At 39.9% G+C, this 17131-nt stretch overlaps 1 protein-coding gene across 3 annotated transcripts in view; it reads left to right on the forward strand.

Annotated features, from left to right (window-relative positions):
* The window catches only part of vps13d (vacuolar protein sorting 13 homolog D), a 104577-nt gene extending 91326 nt beyond the window's left edge, over positions 1 to 13251 (forward strand). For all 3 annotated transcript variants that reach the window (XM_047340312.1, XM_047340311.1, XM_047340313.1), the window contains 6 exons: positions 1505 to 1672; positions 1926 to 2058; positions 3468 to 3663; positions 6700 to 6831; positions 6920 to 7160; positions 12366 to 13251. In XM_047340312.1, coding sequence (XP_047196268.1) covers positions 1505 to 1672; positions 1926 to 2058; positions 3468 to 3663; positions 6700 to 6831; positions 6920 to 7160; positions 12366 to 12497 — 1002 coding nt within the window. In that variant the 3' untranslated portion in view covers positions 12498 to 13251. The remainder of the gene's footprint in view (positions 1 to 1504; positions 1673 to 1925; positions 2059 to 3467; positions 3664 to 6699; positions 6832 to 6919; positions 7161 to 12365) is intronic.
* Positions 13252 to 17131: the final 3880 nt, after the last annotated feature.

The raw sequence follows: 17131 nt of genomic DNA on the forward strand, positions 1-17131 counted from the left end.
ATGTAACCAGGGTGTGAACGAGAATGGCGGTGGTGTTGGGTGTGAGGGATGAGAACCAGGATTTGATTTCCTGTAGGCAGTCAGATAGGGAGGTAGGTGGGAGGATGGAAGTGGGTTTGGTTGAAAGGTAGACCTGGGTGTCAGCTGCATAGCAATGGAAATTAATGTTAAATTTACGGAAGATATGGTCAAGAGGAAGTAAGTAGATGATAAACAGAAGGGGCCCAAGGATAGAACCCTGTGGAACACCAGTAGTGACTGGAAATGGCTCTGATTTGAAAGGTTTTAGATGGATGAACTGGGTGCGGCCAGAGAGGTAAGATTTGAACCAATCCAAGGGTGTGTTGGTGATGCCTATGGAGGCTAGTCTGTCGAGGAGTATATGGTGAGAGATGGTGTCAAAGGCTGCAGTCAGATCAAGGAGGATGAGGATGGTTAACAGTCCGGAGTCAGCTGCCATGAGGAGGTCATTAGTGATTTTTACCAGGGCTGTTTCTGTACTATGGAGGGGGTGGAAACCAGACTGGAATTGTTCAAAGAGGTTATTGTCAGATAAATGGTCATGGACTTGAGATGAAACTGTTTTTCCAGGACTTTGGAGAGAAAAGGTAAGTTAGAAATAAGACGAAAGTTATTGAAATTGTTAGGGTCTGAACCAGGTTTCTTAAGTATAGGAGTTATTGCAGCTGATTTGAAAGATGAGGGAACCAGACCAGAGTTGAGGGAGGAATGTATGGTTTACAGTTATTAGGGAGGCTAGAGAGGGTAGGCAGGCTTTTACTAGGGCAGTCGGAAGAGGGTCTAACTGACAGGTTGATGGCTTCGATTTCTGAATGAGGTCAGAAATTTCAACAGCAGAGGGAAGATTGAAACTTGACAGTGAACAAGAGAGAGGGGCTGAGAGAACCAGAGGGGGTGGACTATGGGAGGAGTTAGATGTCAGTGGCTGGTGAATTTTGTCAACTTTCGTATTAAAAAAGGACATTAAGGAGTGACAGTAAGAGGTTGAGTACAGGTGAGGTGCAAGAGAGTCCGGTGGTTGTAGTATGTTGTTTACCAAGGAGAGCCGGGGTTCTTGTGCGTTCCAAGCGGCGGCCATTCGCTTTGAGTTGGCTTAGTGAAGGTGTAAACCATTGGGCAGAGCGGGAGAAGGAGACAGACCGGGTTTTTAAAGGAGCCAGAGTGTTTAAAAGGCCATGAAGACCATCGTTGTAATGAGAAACTAATTCATCAGTGGTGGATAAACAGTTTATGCTGGGGAGGCTGACAATGCCACTGGAGAGAGCATTTAAATTAATTTCCTTAATGTTGCGAAATGAGATTTCACCATATATACCATTAGGCAATACATTGCAGTTTACTACAATGCATTGCACACATATTATAATTCCCCATACTTCTTATTATTATGTGTGTATAGTGGTATAGCCACTAGGCAATGCATTGCAGTTTACTTTGTCAGTAGACCATCTGATAATTATTGTTTGTTGTTTCACGTCTGAAGGAGCTGATCAGCCAGGCAGCTCAAATCCTGGGCTCCGTGGACTTCCTAGGAAATCCGATGGGCCTTCTCAATGATGTGACCGAGGGCATGTCGGAGCTCATCAAGTATGGCAATGTCGGTGGCCTTATACGCAATGTGACCCACGGTGTGTCCAACTCAGCTGCCAAGGTACATCTCTGCTTAGCAGTTTATGAGAGACTCTTTGTGTTTTGTAATTTATCCCCATATTTTACAGCGTTCTTATTTGGTTGGATTTATTAATTGGCTGTGGCATTGTTTTATTATATTGTACATTTGTTACCGTTATGTGTTTACTTCTTGAATATATACATACTCATATACCTGTAAGAGATAGTAAAAAACATGTGAAAAATTTAATGATAGAAGAAGCCTCCCTTAACCTCCCTTTGTTTTCCGTCAGTTTGCAGGGACTTTATCGGACGGGTTGGGGAAGACTATGGACAACCGACACCAAAGTGAGCGAGAGTACATCAGATACCACGGAGCGACCAGTGGAGAGCACCTTGTAGCAGGGATCCATGGACTGGCTCATGGTACAATGTGGAAACTCTTTTACTCTGATTGCGGGAGTTATAGCCAGTGGCCAAAGAATCGTTAAAGTTGTTTTAGTAAATTAGTACTTTTTAACCTCCTGAACAGTGAGTTTGAAAACACTGTCAAATCATATACACTGCATGGAAAAACTGATTTTCGCCCCTGCAAACGGCTGCAAACTTCCCTTATTTCTGGCAGTTAATGGCCGTTTACAGCCTGTGAAGTACTTCAGTGTAGCTTCTAGCCTTATTTTAAGACACAAGTTTTTTTCAGTAATTTGGGAGGAGAAATGTTAGGGACTTTGTCACGCGATGACACAGCTGATGCTTTATGTGAAGCACAGTGTTTTGGTGTCAGCAGAAAGACTTCTTAGAAACCCATACAGTTGTGCAAGTCTCTCCATTCCAAAAGAGTATCTTGGATGAGCTTGACAAACATGCAATGTTAACAATGTATCATCAGATGTACCCTAAAAATGGTATCACTGATTAAACTCATTATAGCAAACTTACTTATTTAAGGCAAATCTATTCAAGCTACAATGTATGGTTCTATAATTATACTAAGCCTGATGTATTTATACGAGTGATTTTCTTAAAAGTGAGTTAGTACCTTTTAGAAAAAGGTGTAGCTCTGCACTCCTGAGTGAAACTATCCTGATTTGCATTTGTAAAGATCACAGTTTTGTCATTTTCATGTGAAAGCCTCCCCCTACACCTAGGAGCATGGGGGTCAACTGCCAAGCTTCTCAGGCTTATAAAACTGCCAGAAACTGGAACTCCACGTCAATTCCCAGCAGTTTCTGGTAGTTTTCTGTGCTGCCTGCAGAGTCCTGTGAACAGTACTGAAGCTGAACTTCCACAGAAATTTACAGTGACGTTTACTGACGAAAATCCTACTTTTCATGCAGTGATAGTGTTGGCTTTTTCTTCATCATCCTTCGTCCCTCCTTGATTGTCTACATTGGAAATCAGTCTATTGGTTGGACTGACCCCATGATGGTTATCGATTTGACGTGTGACTTTTATATACTCTAATGTCCAGTATGAAATATTTAGTGTTCTTATCAGTGTTCTGAACTGATCAGTCATATAAGCAGTCAGTACAGATTAAAGTCCAATGAATGCATATTATGTGCACACATACAATCTGAAGTAAAGTGAACATACATGAAATAATCCTCAGTCAGATTCAGTGTATCCCACTTAATTCAAGGAACAATTAATGCTGTGTCAGATGCTCCAAAGCTGCTCAGCTTACAGTGTTCAGCTTTTATTGTTGCATCCCCGCACTGTATAATCTCACACTTATCATTTTCAACATGAGAAGCTGGACAACTCAGTGATCCCAGTCTTTCTGTTACCCACAAACTTAGCATTTCCTTTAAAATAAATGATCACATTCCCAGGTATCATTGGGGGCATGACGAGCATCATCACTTCCACAGTGGAGGGGGTGAAGACGGAGGGTGGAGTCAGTGGATTCTTCTCAGGTCTTGGTAAAGGTCTGGTCGGAACTGTGACCAAACCGGTGGCTGGAGCTCTGGACTTTGCATCAGAGACAGCACAGACAGTCCGGGACATGGCTAGTCTCAGTAACCACAGGTGAGTCTATTACTTGCATAAGAAATAGCATGTGAGCTTCTAAAAAATGGCTCCACCCTCTGTATTATACTGAGTCAAAGAGGTTTTCAGGTTTCTACACAGACAAAATGCTCTTCCACACAATCAACATATATTAAAAATGAAATAACAAACCTCTACGTTTATGAGATGCCTTCTGTAAATTAAGTTAAACTGACAAATAAAATGATTCTTATTAATGAAAAGTTAAATAATGACAATTTAATTGTCTTAAATCTTGTGACAGAATCAGGGAAATGTGTTCCTAGAACTGCAGTAGATTCAGGCAGATTTCTTTTACAATTAATTTCATAGAACTGCCGTAGTAAGATCATCAGTTTAACCAAGAGTCTTTGTGTGCAGGTGGACTGAAGTTAAAGTGAACTTGAATTATTGGCTGTTTGCCATGCTTATTAACGAAAACTTTCTTCAAAATATACATGTGTAATATATAATGAGCACTTATTTCAGGTGGAACTGTGTGATTTTTCCTCAACAATATTACAAAGATTTATTTATATTCTTTTATTGTTGATTTAACTTCTCTGGGAAAGAGCATCATACAAGGAGATGAAATGTCAATATTATGTTAACAACTTGTTTCTGTTGCCAGGCATCTAAGAAGTCAGTGCAGGTTTAAGTTTCCATCTATTTTCAATATATTGGCTGTAGCTAATCCTGACATTGGGAGAGATGCGGATACAACTTTCACAAGTCAAGGTTTAGGGTCAGGTTAAGAAAAAGGTTTTAAGCACACCTTATGTTGTATCAGAGTGGCAACAGAACAACAAATGGTAAACACATAAATAATCAATATCTTTCTCACACATTCAATATGAACAATTTGTAACTCCATATATGTATTTACACAACCCTTTGACGATCGTATCGCCTCTTCAAAGCACTATATAGTACAAGTCGAATTTATACATTCACACACACATTCATACAGCACTTTTTCTACCATTTAAAACCCAGCACAGGCATCAGGGACAATTTAGGGTTCAGTATCTTGCCCAAGGGCATACGGAATGCAGATTGGTGGAGCTGGTGCTGGAACTATTGGCCTGCTTACTGAACGACACACTTTACCAGTGTAACTGTTATTATAGTATTAATTATACATTTATTTGCTAAATATGTTTAGTAAAAGAACATGTTTCTATCACATCCTATCAAATTTTAGCACAGCCCTAGTTAGCCTCTGCAAGCAGAGTAAAACATCAACACAAACTCATCATGTCAACATAGACATAAAAGCCTAAAGAAAAGCTCTTGGGCCTCATTTATAACCGTTGCGTACGCACAAAACGGGGCCTGAAACTTTTGTACGCCACTTCTCACTCAAACCTTGGGATTTATAAAAACAAACTTGACGGGAGAATGTGTACACTTTCACGCAAACTCTTTCCCATGCGTACGAAGATTTTGGAGACAGGAAAATGATGATGCTAACGTGAGGTGGTGAATTGAAGCAGATTATTGATCCACTTCATCATTAACCTTATAATCAGCAGCGTTATTTGTGCCTCTGGACATAACAAACCTTCAATTTGAAAAATATATAAAACAACTTACAGCAAATTACGTTCAGATACCATTAAACAGCGGAGTTACAGAGCCGAGTAATTATTTGTTTTTAATAATATCTTCTAACACTGCGTGTGTCATCAAGTACGAGTGTGTGAAAAACTATTCACTTTCAAACTTCTAATTCCAATTAATATCCCAGAGTGGAGGTTAGGATCCACTGATGTGTGAAGTAATCAATCCATTTGCTCTAAATCAGTGGTCGCCTGAGATCGACAGGTCGATCTCGACAGTCCTCAATGTCGATCCCCGTAACTCTCTGGACTCACTGGCTGAGCTTGCGCCGCAGATCAGCTGTGTGTCGGTTTACTGTTGTTCACACGGACAGTGTGTCCGCTACTTGCGGTGGAGCTGCTGGTTTATCTACTGCATTTCCTTCAATAACAGTCAGATTATGTACTAAAGTAAATGTCAGGACTTTACTATATGAAGACGTGCATCTTCCGGTCTCAAAATAACAATCAAAGTCCATTTAGAACAAATGAATGGATTCAGAAAGTGAAACGATGGAGTGCTTTTATTTGAAACGGGTTCGGGAAGTGTTGGAAATAAGTTATTGACATAGACAGATAAACATTGTGGTTCACAGCAGAATAAACAGAGAAAATTATAGTTTTAATGTTTATCTTTTGAATTTATATCACGAACAAATGGTTGCAACACTTTCTGCATATGTTTCAAAACAAAAGCACTCCACTATTTCTGTGGACCGAATTCATTCTTTTGTTTAAAAACAGGGGGGTTTATTGTGAAATATTTGCAGTAGCGGAATATGCACGGCTTCATATTGTATAGTACTGGTATTTATTTACACATGGTACATGGGACTAATTTTATATATAGATACATATATCGGCAAAGCCGATGTAAAAACATTGTGCTACAGTAGCAGCTCCTCTGCAGAACATGTTGTTGAACTGAGTAGCTAAATATTGTGCATGGAACAGATGTTGTAAATATGAATTGATGTTAATGTGAATATTGTGCATTGAATATATAAAGTTGCTTAACTGCCTTTCTTTGTGAATATTTATGCTCTTACATTGAGCCTTTAACAGAAATTGCAGAAAAAAAGAAAAAAAAAGTTTTGCTTCCTCTTCTCATTGCCTGATGCCATGATTCACCGTAGAAACGTATTGGTCAGTAGGAGAATTTCATATTCATGATGTGCTTTGCATTGACCACTTACTGTATGGTTGAATGTGGGCAGGTAGGGTGGAGTATGAGGTAGATCCACCTACGAACGTTTCCAGGTGGACTGTGATTTATAAAGTGAACATTGCGTTCAGGTGTGTTCGGCTTTTGTGCGCACACACACTTTTAGTATGAATCCTACGCACTGTTTTATTAATGAGGCCCCTGGACATTACTAAAACTGTGAAGTCCTGTTTGTGTATTACGTGTTTGTGTTCTTTCTGTGTTGGTCAGGCTCAGTGTGCAGCGTGTCAGGAAGCCTCGCTGTTGTAAGGGACCCCAAGGTCTGCTGCCTCGATACTCTGCCATTCAGGCTGATGGTCAGGAACAACTTTTCCGCCTCACTGACAGCATCCACTCTGAGTTGTAAGTCTCATTCATTTCTGAGTGTGACTCGTTCACGGATGAGCTTCAGTTCCAACACTGTTTGTTTACTGTGTATTTCCCACACCAGCTTCATCGCTGTGGAGCCCATCGACAGCTATTGTGTCCTCATATCCTCCAAAGTGGTCTACTTCCTGAAGCCAGGGGACTATGTGGACCGCGAAGCCATCTTTCTGGAGGTCAAGTACGATGACCTGTACCACTGTCTGGTCTCCAAGGACCATGGGAAGGTATATCTGCAACTCACCAAGAAGGCTGAGAGCACCAGCAGTGGTGTGGCCATTCCTGGCCCCTCCCACCAGAAACCCATGGTGAGACATTATTTTTTCTTTACAGCCTTATGGTTTCCTCTCTTGTGTCCTACTGGTTCTCTCCTCACAGATAGTTTTTTTTAATAAATATTTTATTGATCATTAATGATACAAGGTATCCACAGAACAAGACACAAGAGAAAGACCACTAAACAATTCTCACGTTTTTGTTGTTTTTTTCCCACCTGTTGAAATCCCACCCCATCTCCGGGTGATAGATGCAACAAAAAAGGGAAAAAACACAAAAAACACAAAAAAATGTAAAATTAAATAAAGAACAATTATAAAAAAAAAGATTAAAATATAAAACATAAAGGATAAAGAAGAAAAGACGTGCCTCAGTGCTCAGCCATCCAACTCCTCAGGTACCATATCCAGAGAGTCTATGAGGGACAATACAGGGCTCCAAATTTCTTCAGGGAGCCTCTAAAAGAAAACCTTAACCTCTCCAGATTGAGATCATGCAGAACCTCTTTGATCCACCGATCATAAGATGAGGACAAAACGTTCTGGAATTAGACGCTTGGCCAGCAGGGTGCAGAACGCCATGGCATGTTTTACTCCAGCTGAGATTTCTTTGTTAGTTTGGATACCAAACAGGAACGAAAGAGGATGTGGAAATATTATAAGCCATCTGAAATGTGTCAAATACTTGTAAATTTTGGGCATGACCAAAACATGAATACCATGCTGGCGGGGGACTGGCAACATCTGTTACAGGCATCACTGACATTGGGGTAAAATTTTGACAATCTGTGATTAGTGTAATCAATTATTTGTGTGAGTTTGCATTGAATCAGCCCATGCCGGGCACAGATGGAGGAGTTGTGGACTAACTCAAGAGTCCATGGCGCTGCACACGAAATATGGCCTCTCTGTTTGGGATCCACCGTAAACAGAGTGTCAATTAATGTTTTTGGAGGGAGATGCGGAAAATGGGGTTACTGATTCTGAACAAAATGTCTAATAAAAAAAAAACAAAGAGGTGGGATGTTGGTAGATAGCGGGCACCCTTGTCCACGGTGTAGCTGAAAAAGGGGATGAGGTAATATCATTTGTTCGTACGAAACATACTTGAGATGAATATAACAACTTGACCCATGAGAGGAAACCTGAACCAAGACCAAATCTTTCCATCACTTCAAAGAGAAAGTCCCACTCCACCCTATCAAAAGCTTTCTCAGCATCTAGCGACACCACCAACTCTGGAGTGCTGTAGCTAGGTACATTTAGTATGTTTAAAAGTCTTCTGGTGTTGTGGAAGGATTGTCTCCCCAACATGAAGCCTGTTTGATCTGATGAAATGATCCCTGGTAAAACAAGCTGGAGGCGGAGGGCTAAAATCTTTGACAAGATTTTGTAATCTACATTTAGTAGTGATATAGGTCTAAAGCTGCTGCAAAGTATAGGGTCCTTATCTTTTTTTAGGAGAAAAGTAATTGTAGCATTAGTCAGAGTTGGAGGAAGACGGCCAAGCGACAAAGCCTCATTATACAAATCACGCAGAACTGGAAAGGGGAGTGGAGCAACTGTCTTTAAAATTCCAAAAACCATGAATCCATCCGAACCAGGTGATTGCCATTCTGTAAAGCTGTAATCGCACTCATGACCTCATTTGTTGAAATTGCCATGCATAGATCTTTTTTCAGTCTGTCTTCTCGCCCAATTCGCTCGCGGCGAGCGGACAAAATAGAACAGATGCCGAAACCATTGCTGCAGATTGCGAGCTGGCCACGGCGCTGCGCTGGGCTTCGCTGCCGATGTGAACAGCCCAATTGATTAACATGGGCGCCGAAAGGAAGCGGACAGCATTTCGTGGCACTTTGCAGCGCTTCGCCTGCGGTGTGTCCCTAGTGTTAGAAGATTCCCATAAGGTTCCTCTTGACACATCTGGTGTGTCATTTATCTCAAACTTTTTTTTAATATTTGATCTTAAGGAGTCTACGAATTATTCATTAGCAAGTAAATGGAAAGATGTTGAACCCTCGTAGATGTTGAATGCACTAAGTGGAAGTTGCATGGATAAAAGTGTCAGCTAAATGACATGTAATGTAATGTGCAGCTTCCTCTAATTGAGCCGAACTTTCTGTGACACATAAGCTCAACCGGCCTCATGGTGGGCCGTAATTAAGCCTCTTGGACCATAAAAGTTAGCACTGACACATTCTTCACCTTGGCCATAACTCATCAACATTTGGTCCAATCATCATCAAACTTGGGAGATAAGTTTGTACCGTGTTCGGAAACAGGCGGATCAAAGCAATTAGAATTTTGCCCATAGGGGCGCTAAAATCGAAGTAACCACTGATCCAAGTTTCACCAAATTTGGTATCAATGCTCTAGGGCAAGGGTATTCAACTAAAATTTAAAGAGGTCCAGTTAGAGAAAATGTCTTGAAGCCAAGGTCCGGAAGATCATAATGTCTATCTATTTAGTGTGATATATATTTAAGTAGCCTAGTAGTTGTATCAACATCTGCATGTACTAAATACCTGACTGTCAAATCAAATGAATTCAGTACGATTCAAAAACTTTTTGACAATATTTATTGTCACGTAACAAAGAACTGAACATATATGTATGATTGCAGATATGTATAATGTTCTCTCATTAACTAAATAAAAGTAGGGCTGCATTTCAAAATAAGACAAAATAAATAAAATGTGAAAATTGTGCATGTTCAAATAAAGGGCTTAACTTCAGAAAAATAAAATGAAGGGAGCAAAAGCTTGAATTTCCCTTTTTCTGTTTCACATCTTGACTCAAAAGTCTCAACCAATTTTACAGATAATAAATCTCAACACATCTTAACAATTGAACAGTTTTAGAATCACTTTCTTCCCCTCTTATATCCCACTCCCCCACTTTGTTCGTCTGTTTCTCTCCCTTTCTCCGTCTCACTCCTGTTTCTCTCCCTTTCTCCGTCTCACTCCTCTGTTTCTCTCCCTTTCTCCGTCTCACTCCTCTGTTTCTCTCCCTTTCTCCGTCTCACTCCTCTGTTTCTCAACTTTCTCCGTCTCACTCCTCTGTTTCTCTCCCTTTCTCCGTCTCACTCCTCTGTTTCTCTCCCTTTCTCCGTCTCACTCCTCTGTTTCTCTCCCTTTCTCCGTCTCACTCCTCTGTTTCTCTCCCTTTCTCCGTCTCACTCCTCTGTTTCTCTCCCTTTCTCCGGCTCACTCCTCTGTTTCTCTCCCTTTCTCCGTCTCACTCCTCTGTTTCTCAACTTTCTCCGTCTCACTCCTCTGTTTCTCAACTTTCTCCGTCTCACTCCTCTGTTTCTCAACTTTCTCCGTCTCACTCCTGTTTCTCTCCCTTTCTCCGTCTCACTCCTCTGTATCTCTCCCTTTGTTTTCTCTACCTGTATCTCTATCTTTCTTTTTCTTTCTACCGTCTTTTCATGTGTAACTTGCCTCTAACTCTCTCATCTGTCTGCACTGTAGAGTCGCAATGTTTACCGCCTGGAATGCACAGACTTGATTGGCTGAGTAGTATCACGTGGGATGGCTTAACTCGCATGCAATTGGTCTGTGCGTTTCCTCATCCGCTAAACCACTACCGTAAAGACTACAAAAGCTGCGCCGGTTACAAATAGAAGCGCCCCGCCAGGTTTTAAATCATAACCTTCTGTTTTGGCTGTAGGTCCGGGTCCGTACGGGACGGCTTCTGGGTCCGGACTCGGACCGCGGTCCGCCTGTTAGTGACCTCTGCTCTAGGGGCAACTACAAACTAACATCTAAAGTGCCGAATTGATTGGCGGGAGTGGGCGTGGCCTATCAAACATTTACACATTTTGCGGGATTTCTTCAACATATTTTAGGCTAGAAACATAAAAATTGGTACATCCATTGGCAATGTCTTACAGGTAATGCCCATCTTATTCCTATTGAGCTGCTTCCTCTTATTGAGCAGCTTCCTGTGCTCTGCTGTGGCTGACAGGATAAAGTGGTAGGCTGGTTATTGTCCAGGTTTTGTACCTCAACCTTTTTCAGAAGAAAAGGCTACAGAGCAGGCGGTTGCTGATTGGTTAAACACAGATACCACAGCTTCTTCAACCTCAAATTCTCAAAACTAGGAAAACCTCTGTAACAATATTAACGCACAATTTGATCTTTTGTTTATTAAGACCAAAGTTAGGCTTTGCTATAGGAATACCAGCTTGCTGCAAAGAGGATGAAAACAAAACTGAGCTAGAGAGTGAATAAGAGAAAGGGAGCAGTTTTAGAAATACAACTTTATTAGTATGTGATGGTTGGATCTCTCAGCATTCAACAGCACGACAAACTGACAAGCCTCCAAAATGACCCTAAAGTTGATTTAACACCTCTGAAACAGGTTCATAACAAAGTAAATAACATAACCTTCATGTAGGAAAATGTATCACTGAACTGTTGGATTAGACTGACTTAGATTCTCCCATTCTCGGAGGAACAGAGTGTTGCCCCCCTCATTAGCATTACAGAGATAGCTGTATAATTTTACATAGTATATTACTTAGCATTGAAAGCACGTGTGATAATTAAAGATGCAACATAAAGTGTTTTACAGTTTTCTCTCTCTCTCTCTCTCTCTCTCTCTCTCTCTCTCACTTCCTGTAAGTCACAACTTTGCAAACTGAGCAAAAATCTGAGCACTTGAAAAAAAATGTCAATGGGTCCGACAAAAATTTAAAGCAAATTTGTAATGTGCCTTTTCGAGGTGTGTTCTTGTTTTGTGGGCAGTTTCATTGATGAGTTGGATGCTGCCGATTATTTATTGTGTTTCGGCAGTCTTTCACTGATGCCACTATTAATATTACCCCCCTTGTATTTAATCTCAGGGTTATTATCCATTGTGAGCTAATTAAACGACCCAAATTTGTACCACAGTCGTAATCTTGATTGGACCAAAGCCGTCACATGACACATGCAGTTAGAAGACAATAAAATAAGTGTAATATTTGCTAAATATACAATTGCATTATAACTTTGTCATTAACATGTGATATATGGTCAACTTTGAAAATAAACAAATGATTCTTTTTATATGACTAATGCAATGAGAGCTACACCTGTGGCAGCAAAATGGGGTATCTTGGTTCTGTTCTATATCATGATGCAGTTGTAGAACTGGGTTCATATCTTGGTTTCAGAATCGTAACACTCCTCAATGTGTCTATTTAATCCTATTAGTGTATCAGTTAACATCATGTAACAATCCCCTTCATAGGTCCATGTAAAGAGTGAGAATCTCGCCATCAAAATCTCTCAAGAAATCAACTATGCCAAGAGTCTTTACTACGAGCAGCAGCTAATGCTTCCGGCCAGTGAGAATGAGGACTACTTACTGCTGGAGTCCTGATCACATGACTTTTCTAAGAGGGTGTCTGAAGAATTACTAACTTTTCTTAAATCCTGAGAATGTCTTTTGTTTATTTTTGTAGGCTTTTGTTTTTTTAAATTGACAAGCTGCAGTAAATGGAACAGTCAAGCACCATTGCACTTGGTGTAGTTACATGATGTTTGACAAAGCACATGCATGTTCATGACAGAAAAAACACATGCAAGGCAGAGTTTTGTATGTATATGAAGTATGTATAAACAACAGCTTTGAACAAGCTGTTCTTTGCTGTTGACAACAGGTGTACACACCCTACAAGCTCTATATGTTTGTGAATAGACAGAAATGTAAATATAATAAACTGCCTTTACGACTCTATTTTGTGTATAAGAGTGCAGGGGTGACCTGTAGTGACACCAGGAGGGCTGGGACCTGCAGGTCATTTGCCTGTCTGTCACTGTCTGCCTTTTACAATCACATACCTCTACATCTGAGTGTCTCTGCTTTTATTTAGCAGCCGTTTTTTAATGAGCCCACTGTTCTTTCTAACCAGTCAGTCCACACTCCCTCTAACCAGGCTTCACTTTAAGTTGTTCACAACTTCTTGAAGAGTTGCTTGTTAATTGTCAGGTTTTGGGGTTTTGGTTTGGTGTCAGAGGTTTTCTTGAGCTAAGATTGAATTGTATTTTAATAGGGGGAGTGGAGTTCAGTCAATCTGTGATTCTGTAACATAATGTTCACATGAACACTGCTTTAATAAAGTCCTGTAACTGCAGCACGCACCGTGTGAGACCTGTTATTTGTTTTGTATTATTTGTATTTTCAAATATAGCCAAAGTAGATGCATAGTATTTGGTCATTGTGCTGTTACTTATTTAGCATCATCATTAGTGTGTTGTATCTGGTTATGTTTTTCCTTTTATCCTGAGCAGAAAGCTGTTTACATTTTATAATTTCTTTGTTTTATGTAATGTTTTGAAGCAGTGTGAGACCCAACTCACAAAAATCAAACACTGACAACAAGATAAGTTAAGTTTATATCTGATTGTAGCTGTGATTCAATTAAATTAGATTTTTATACCGCCAAATCACAACACGCTTCATTGAGACTTTAGAGAAACCCAACAGTTCCCAACAACCAGCAGCAGTGGCGACTCTGGAGAGAAGAAACTCCCTCATTAACTGGAAGAAACCTCTATCTGCCTCGACCGGTTGGGGTGATAGGAGAAAAATGGGGAAGAGAGGAGAGGTGGGTGGAAAAGAGGGGAGAGAAGAGGGGGTTGCAGAAGCAGTTGTGCAACTTAGCATATTTAAGCTCCTTCAGACTAGTTGAATATAATAAGGGTGATTAAGATATAATGGTGTTATTAATGATAGAAGCACCAAATAGTACAGTGTTATGATAATGATCATTGAGTTGTGTCAGATCTGGATCCTACAGCCCTGGAGTCAGATACCTGCAGAAAGAGAGACAGAGAACAAAAGTACAAACTATGGGAAAGGAAAAAGTGATGTAGTGATGTGATAAAAATACATGGTGGTTAGAGAGAGACTTCAGCCCATCACCTGGAGTTCTTTGAGTGAACTTTTAATAAAACTACAGCCCTTGTGAGATTTCTGGTGTGATCACTGTATTTTAAAAGTAGTCCTATGTACTCAAATAAATACCAGCACTATACAGTATGAAGCCGTTCACCTTTCGCTCCTGCAAATAATTCAAATAAAAAAACTTCTTTAAACAAATAATTGGATTCTGTCAGCAGAAACGCAGGAGTACCCTTATTTTGAAAACAGATACAGGAAGTGTTGCAAACATATACGTTTGTTACATTTTCGACAGATAATAAAGATATGTCTTCAGAAATATTCGACAGAGCACGAAAACTGAGGTGAAAGATAATTTTCACAGTTTATTCTGCTGAGAACAGAAGATGTGCAACACAAAGTGTAGCTCAGAAAGTTCAGATATGAAGATGTGGAGGCTTTACATGGACGATATATGAGGACAACCTGGAGCTGTGAAGACCCAGCCAGGATGAAGGCGTCACACTCAAATGACCACTAAGCCATTCCATTGAGTATTAAGCAGCATGTCTATTTTATCATTTAGTTTTACCTTTACTTTCTATTGATTTTCTATCACTTTGCTTGTTGTCTTAGGTGTTTTGTTATGCCAGCTAGGTTTGGGAATTATCATATAATCTATTCCATTAAACAACATTTTTATAAAATGGTAGTCTTCCACCCTTTTTTTTTATTTATTTTTTGTCAGAATCAAAACAAAGAAACAAACAAAAGAACTAAATAAAACAACAGCCCGATTTTAGTTTTTATGCAAAGTCCATTTGCAACACTTGAAAAAAGCCAGACATCTGACCTGGAAGTGAAAGTAAATATTTCAAAATGAAAGCTATAAGGTTCAAACAGGGCTGCTGTGGCTCAGGGCTTAGAGCAGTCATCCTCTAACCAGGAGGTTGGCAGTTTGATCCCAGTCGTCCCCATTCCGAATGCAGTAGTGTCCTTACTGAATCCCAAATTACCACTTCTCATAGAGAAAAGTGCTGCATATAGATGATCTGTATTTATTTGTTTTGTATGATAGCTACAAGGTAAATAAACATATAGTTATAAATATGTCAAAGAATCTATACATATTGTGGCATCACAAGGGGTCATGTAGTAGAGGGATGCTACATTCCCATACGGGATTAGCTGCCACATCACAAAATAGCCACTTATGCATACACTACATCTCCAAGAATGCTTCACCACTCACCCAAGTGTAGGTGGTTAAGCCACCTAATTGAAGCAGGATGAGAGAGCTTCACAGAGGAGAAAAGAGGGACAGAGGGACAGGGAGCAGACGGCTGGAAGGAGCAGGCCAAACAAACTTTGAACGGAGAACTAAGAATAATAAGTCCTTTATTAGTCCCGCAATGGGGAAATTTGCAATGTTTCAGCAGCAGAAAGACATCAAATAAGTAACATGCAGTACCTGGGTGAAGGAATATAAAGAAGTATATAGAAATATAGAACAAATATAGAGAAAATATAAATGTAATTAAACCGGGATATACAGTGTAAAGAAATGTCCGAATATGTACAGTGAATGGATTGCACGTAACCTTTTATATTGCACAGACATTTTTTACAAATGAATATACAACCCCAACTCAGAAAAAGTTGGGACAGTATGGAAAATGCAAATAAAAAAGACAGCAGTGATTTCTAAATTTAATTTGACTTGTATTTCACTGCAGACAGTATGAACATAAGATATACATATATTTTGTCTGGTCAACTTCATTTTATTTGTAAATATACATCCATTCCTGCCATTCAGGCCTGCAACACATTCCCAAAAAAGTTGGTACGGGGGCAATTTATGGCTAGTTATCAGGGAGAGTGATTAAAAAATGATGTGATTTGAAATAGGTGATGTCAACAGGTGATTGTAATCATGAATTGTTACAAAAGCAGCATCCAGGAAAGGCCCAGTCCTTTAGGAGCAAAGATGGGCCGAGGATCGACAGTTTGTCAGCTATGTGTGAGAAAATTACTGAAATGTTTAAATATAGTGTTCCTCAAAGAAGGATAGGACTGGATTTGGATATTTCATCCTCTACGGTGCATAACATAATTAAAAGATTCAATGAATCTGAAGGAATTTCAGTGCGTAAAGGACAAGGGCGCAAGCCTAAGCTGACTAACCGTGCTCTCTGATCCCTCAGACGACACTGCATCAAGAACCGTCATTTATCTAGAAGCAATATAACCACATGGGCTCAGGATTACTTTGGCAAACCTTAGTCAAGCACTACAATACGTAGTTACATCCACAAATGCCAGTTAAAACTTTACTGTGTCAAAAGGAAGCCTTATGTTTACCTATCCAGAAGCGCTGTTGACTTCTCTGGACTGGAAGGCATCTGGGATGGACCATAGCACAGTGGAAACATGTACTGTGGTCAGACGAGTCACTATTTCAGGTCTTTTTTGGAAGAAATGGACGTCCATGCATATTTCAACAAGACAATGCAAAACCACATTGTACACACATTACAAGGGCATGGCTGCGGAAGAAGAGGGTGGGGGAGCTGGACTGGCCTCCGTGCAGACCAGACTTGGCTACAATAGAAAATGTGTGGCACATTTTAAAACGGAAAAAGGCGACAACGGAGACCCTGTACTGTTGCACACCTTAAGACAAAATGACCCCTGAAACGTTACATCACTTGGTGTCTTGAGTCCCTAAACGTCTTTAAAGTGTTGTGAAAAGGAATGGCAACATTACAAAGTGGTAAATGCTTTACCGTCCCAACTTTTTTTGAAATATGTGGTTATTGTTGTGTTTATTTTGAAAAAAACAATACGTGTTTATTTTGTGTGTTTATTTTGAAAAAAGTGTTTATTTTGAAAAAAACAATACAATTCATCAGGTCAAACATCAAATAATGTGCTTTTGTATTGTTTTTATTGTAATACAGGTCAAAGATCATTTATAAATCACTGTTCTCAGTTTTAATTTGTTAACCTTCTTTTGAACCTTAGATTTTTTCTTGTTTTTTCAATTATATTGCACTAGCCCGCCCTAGTGACCTCTCATGACATTACAATATACAACATAAACACATGGCTTCTATTTTCTTTTATTT

The sequence above is a fragment of the Hippoglossus stenolepis genome, chromosome 6 (genome assembly GCF_022539355.2).
Source record: "Hippoglossus stenolepis isolate QCI-W04-F060 chromosome 6, HSTE1.2, whole genome shotgun sequence".
In the NCBI taxonomy this organism is placed as follows: Eukaryota; Metazoa; Chordata; class Actinopteri; order Pleuronectiformes; family Pleuronectidae; genus Hippoglossus; species Hippoglossus stenolepis.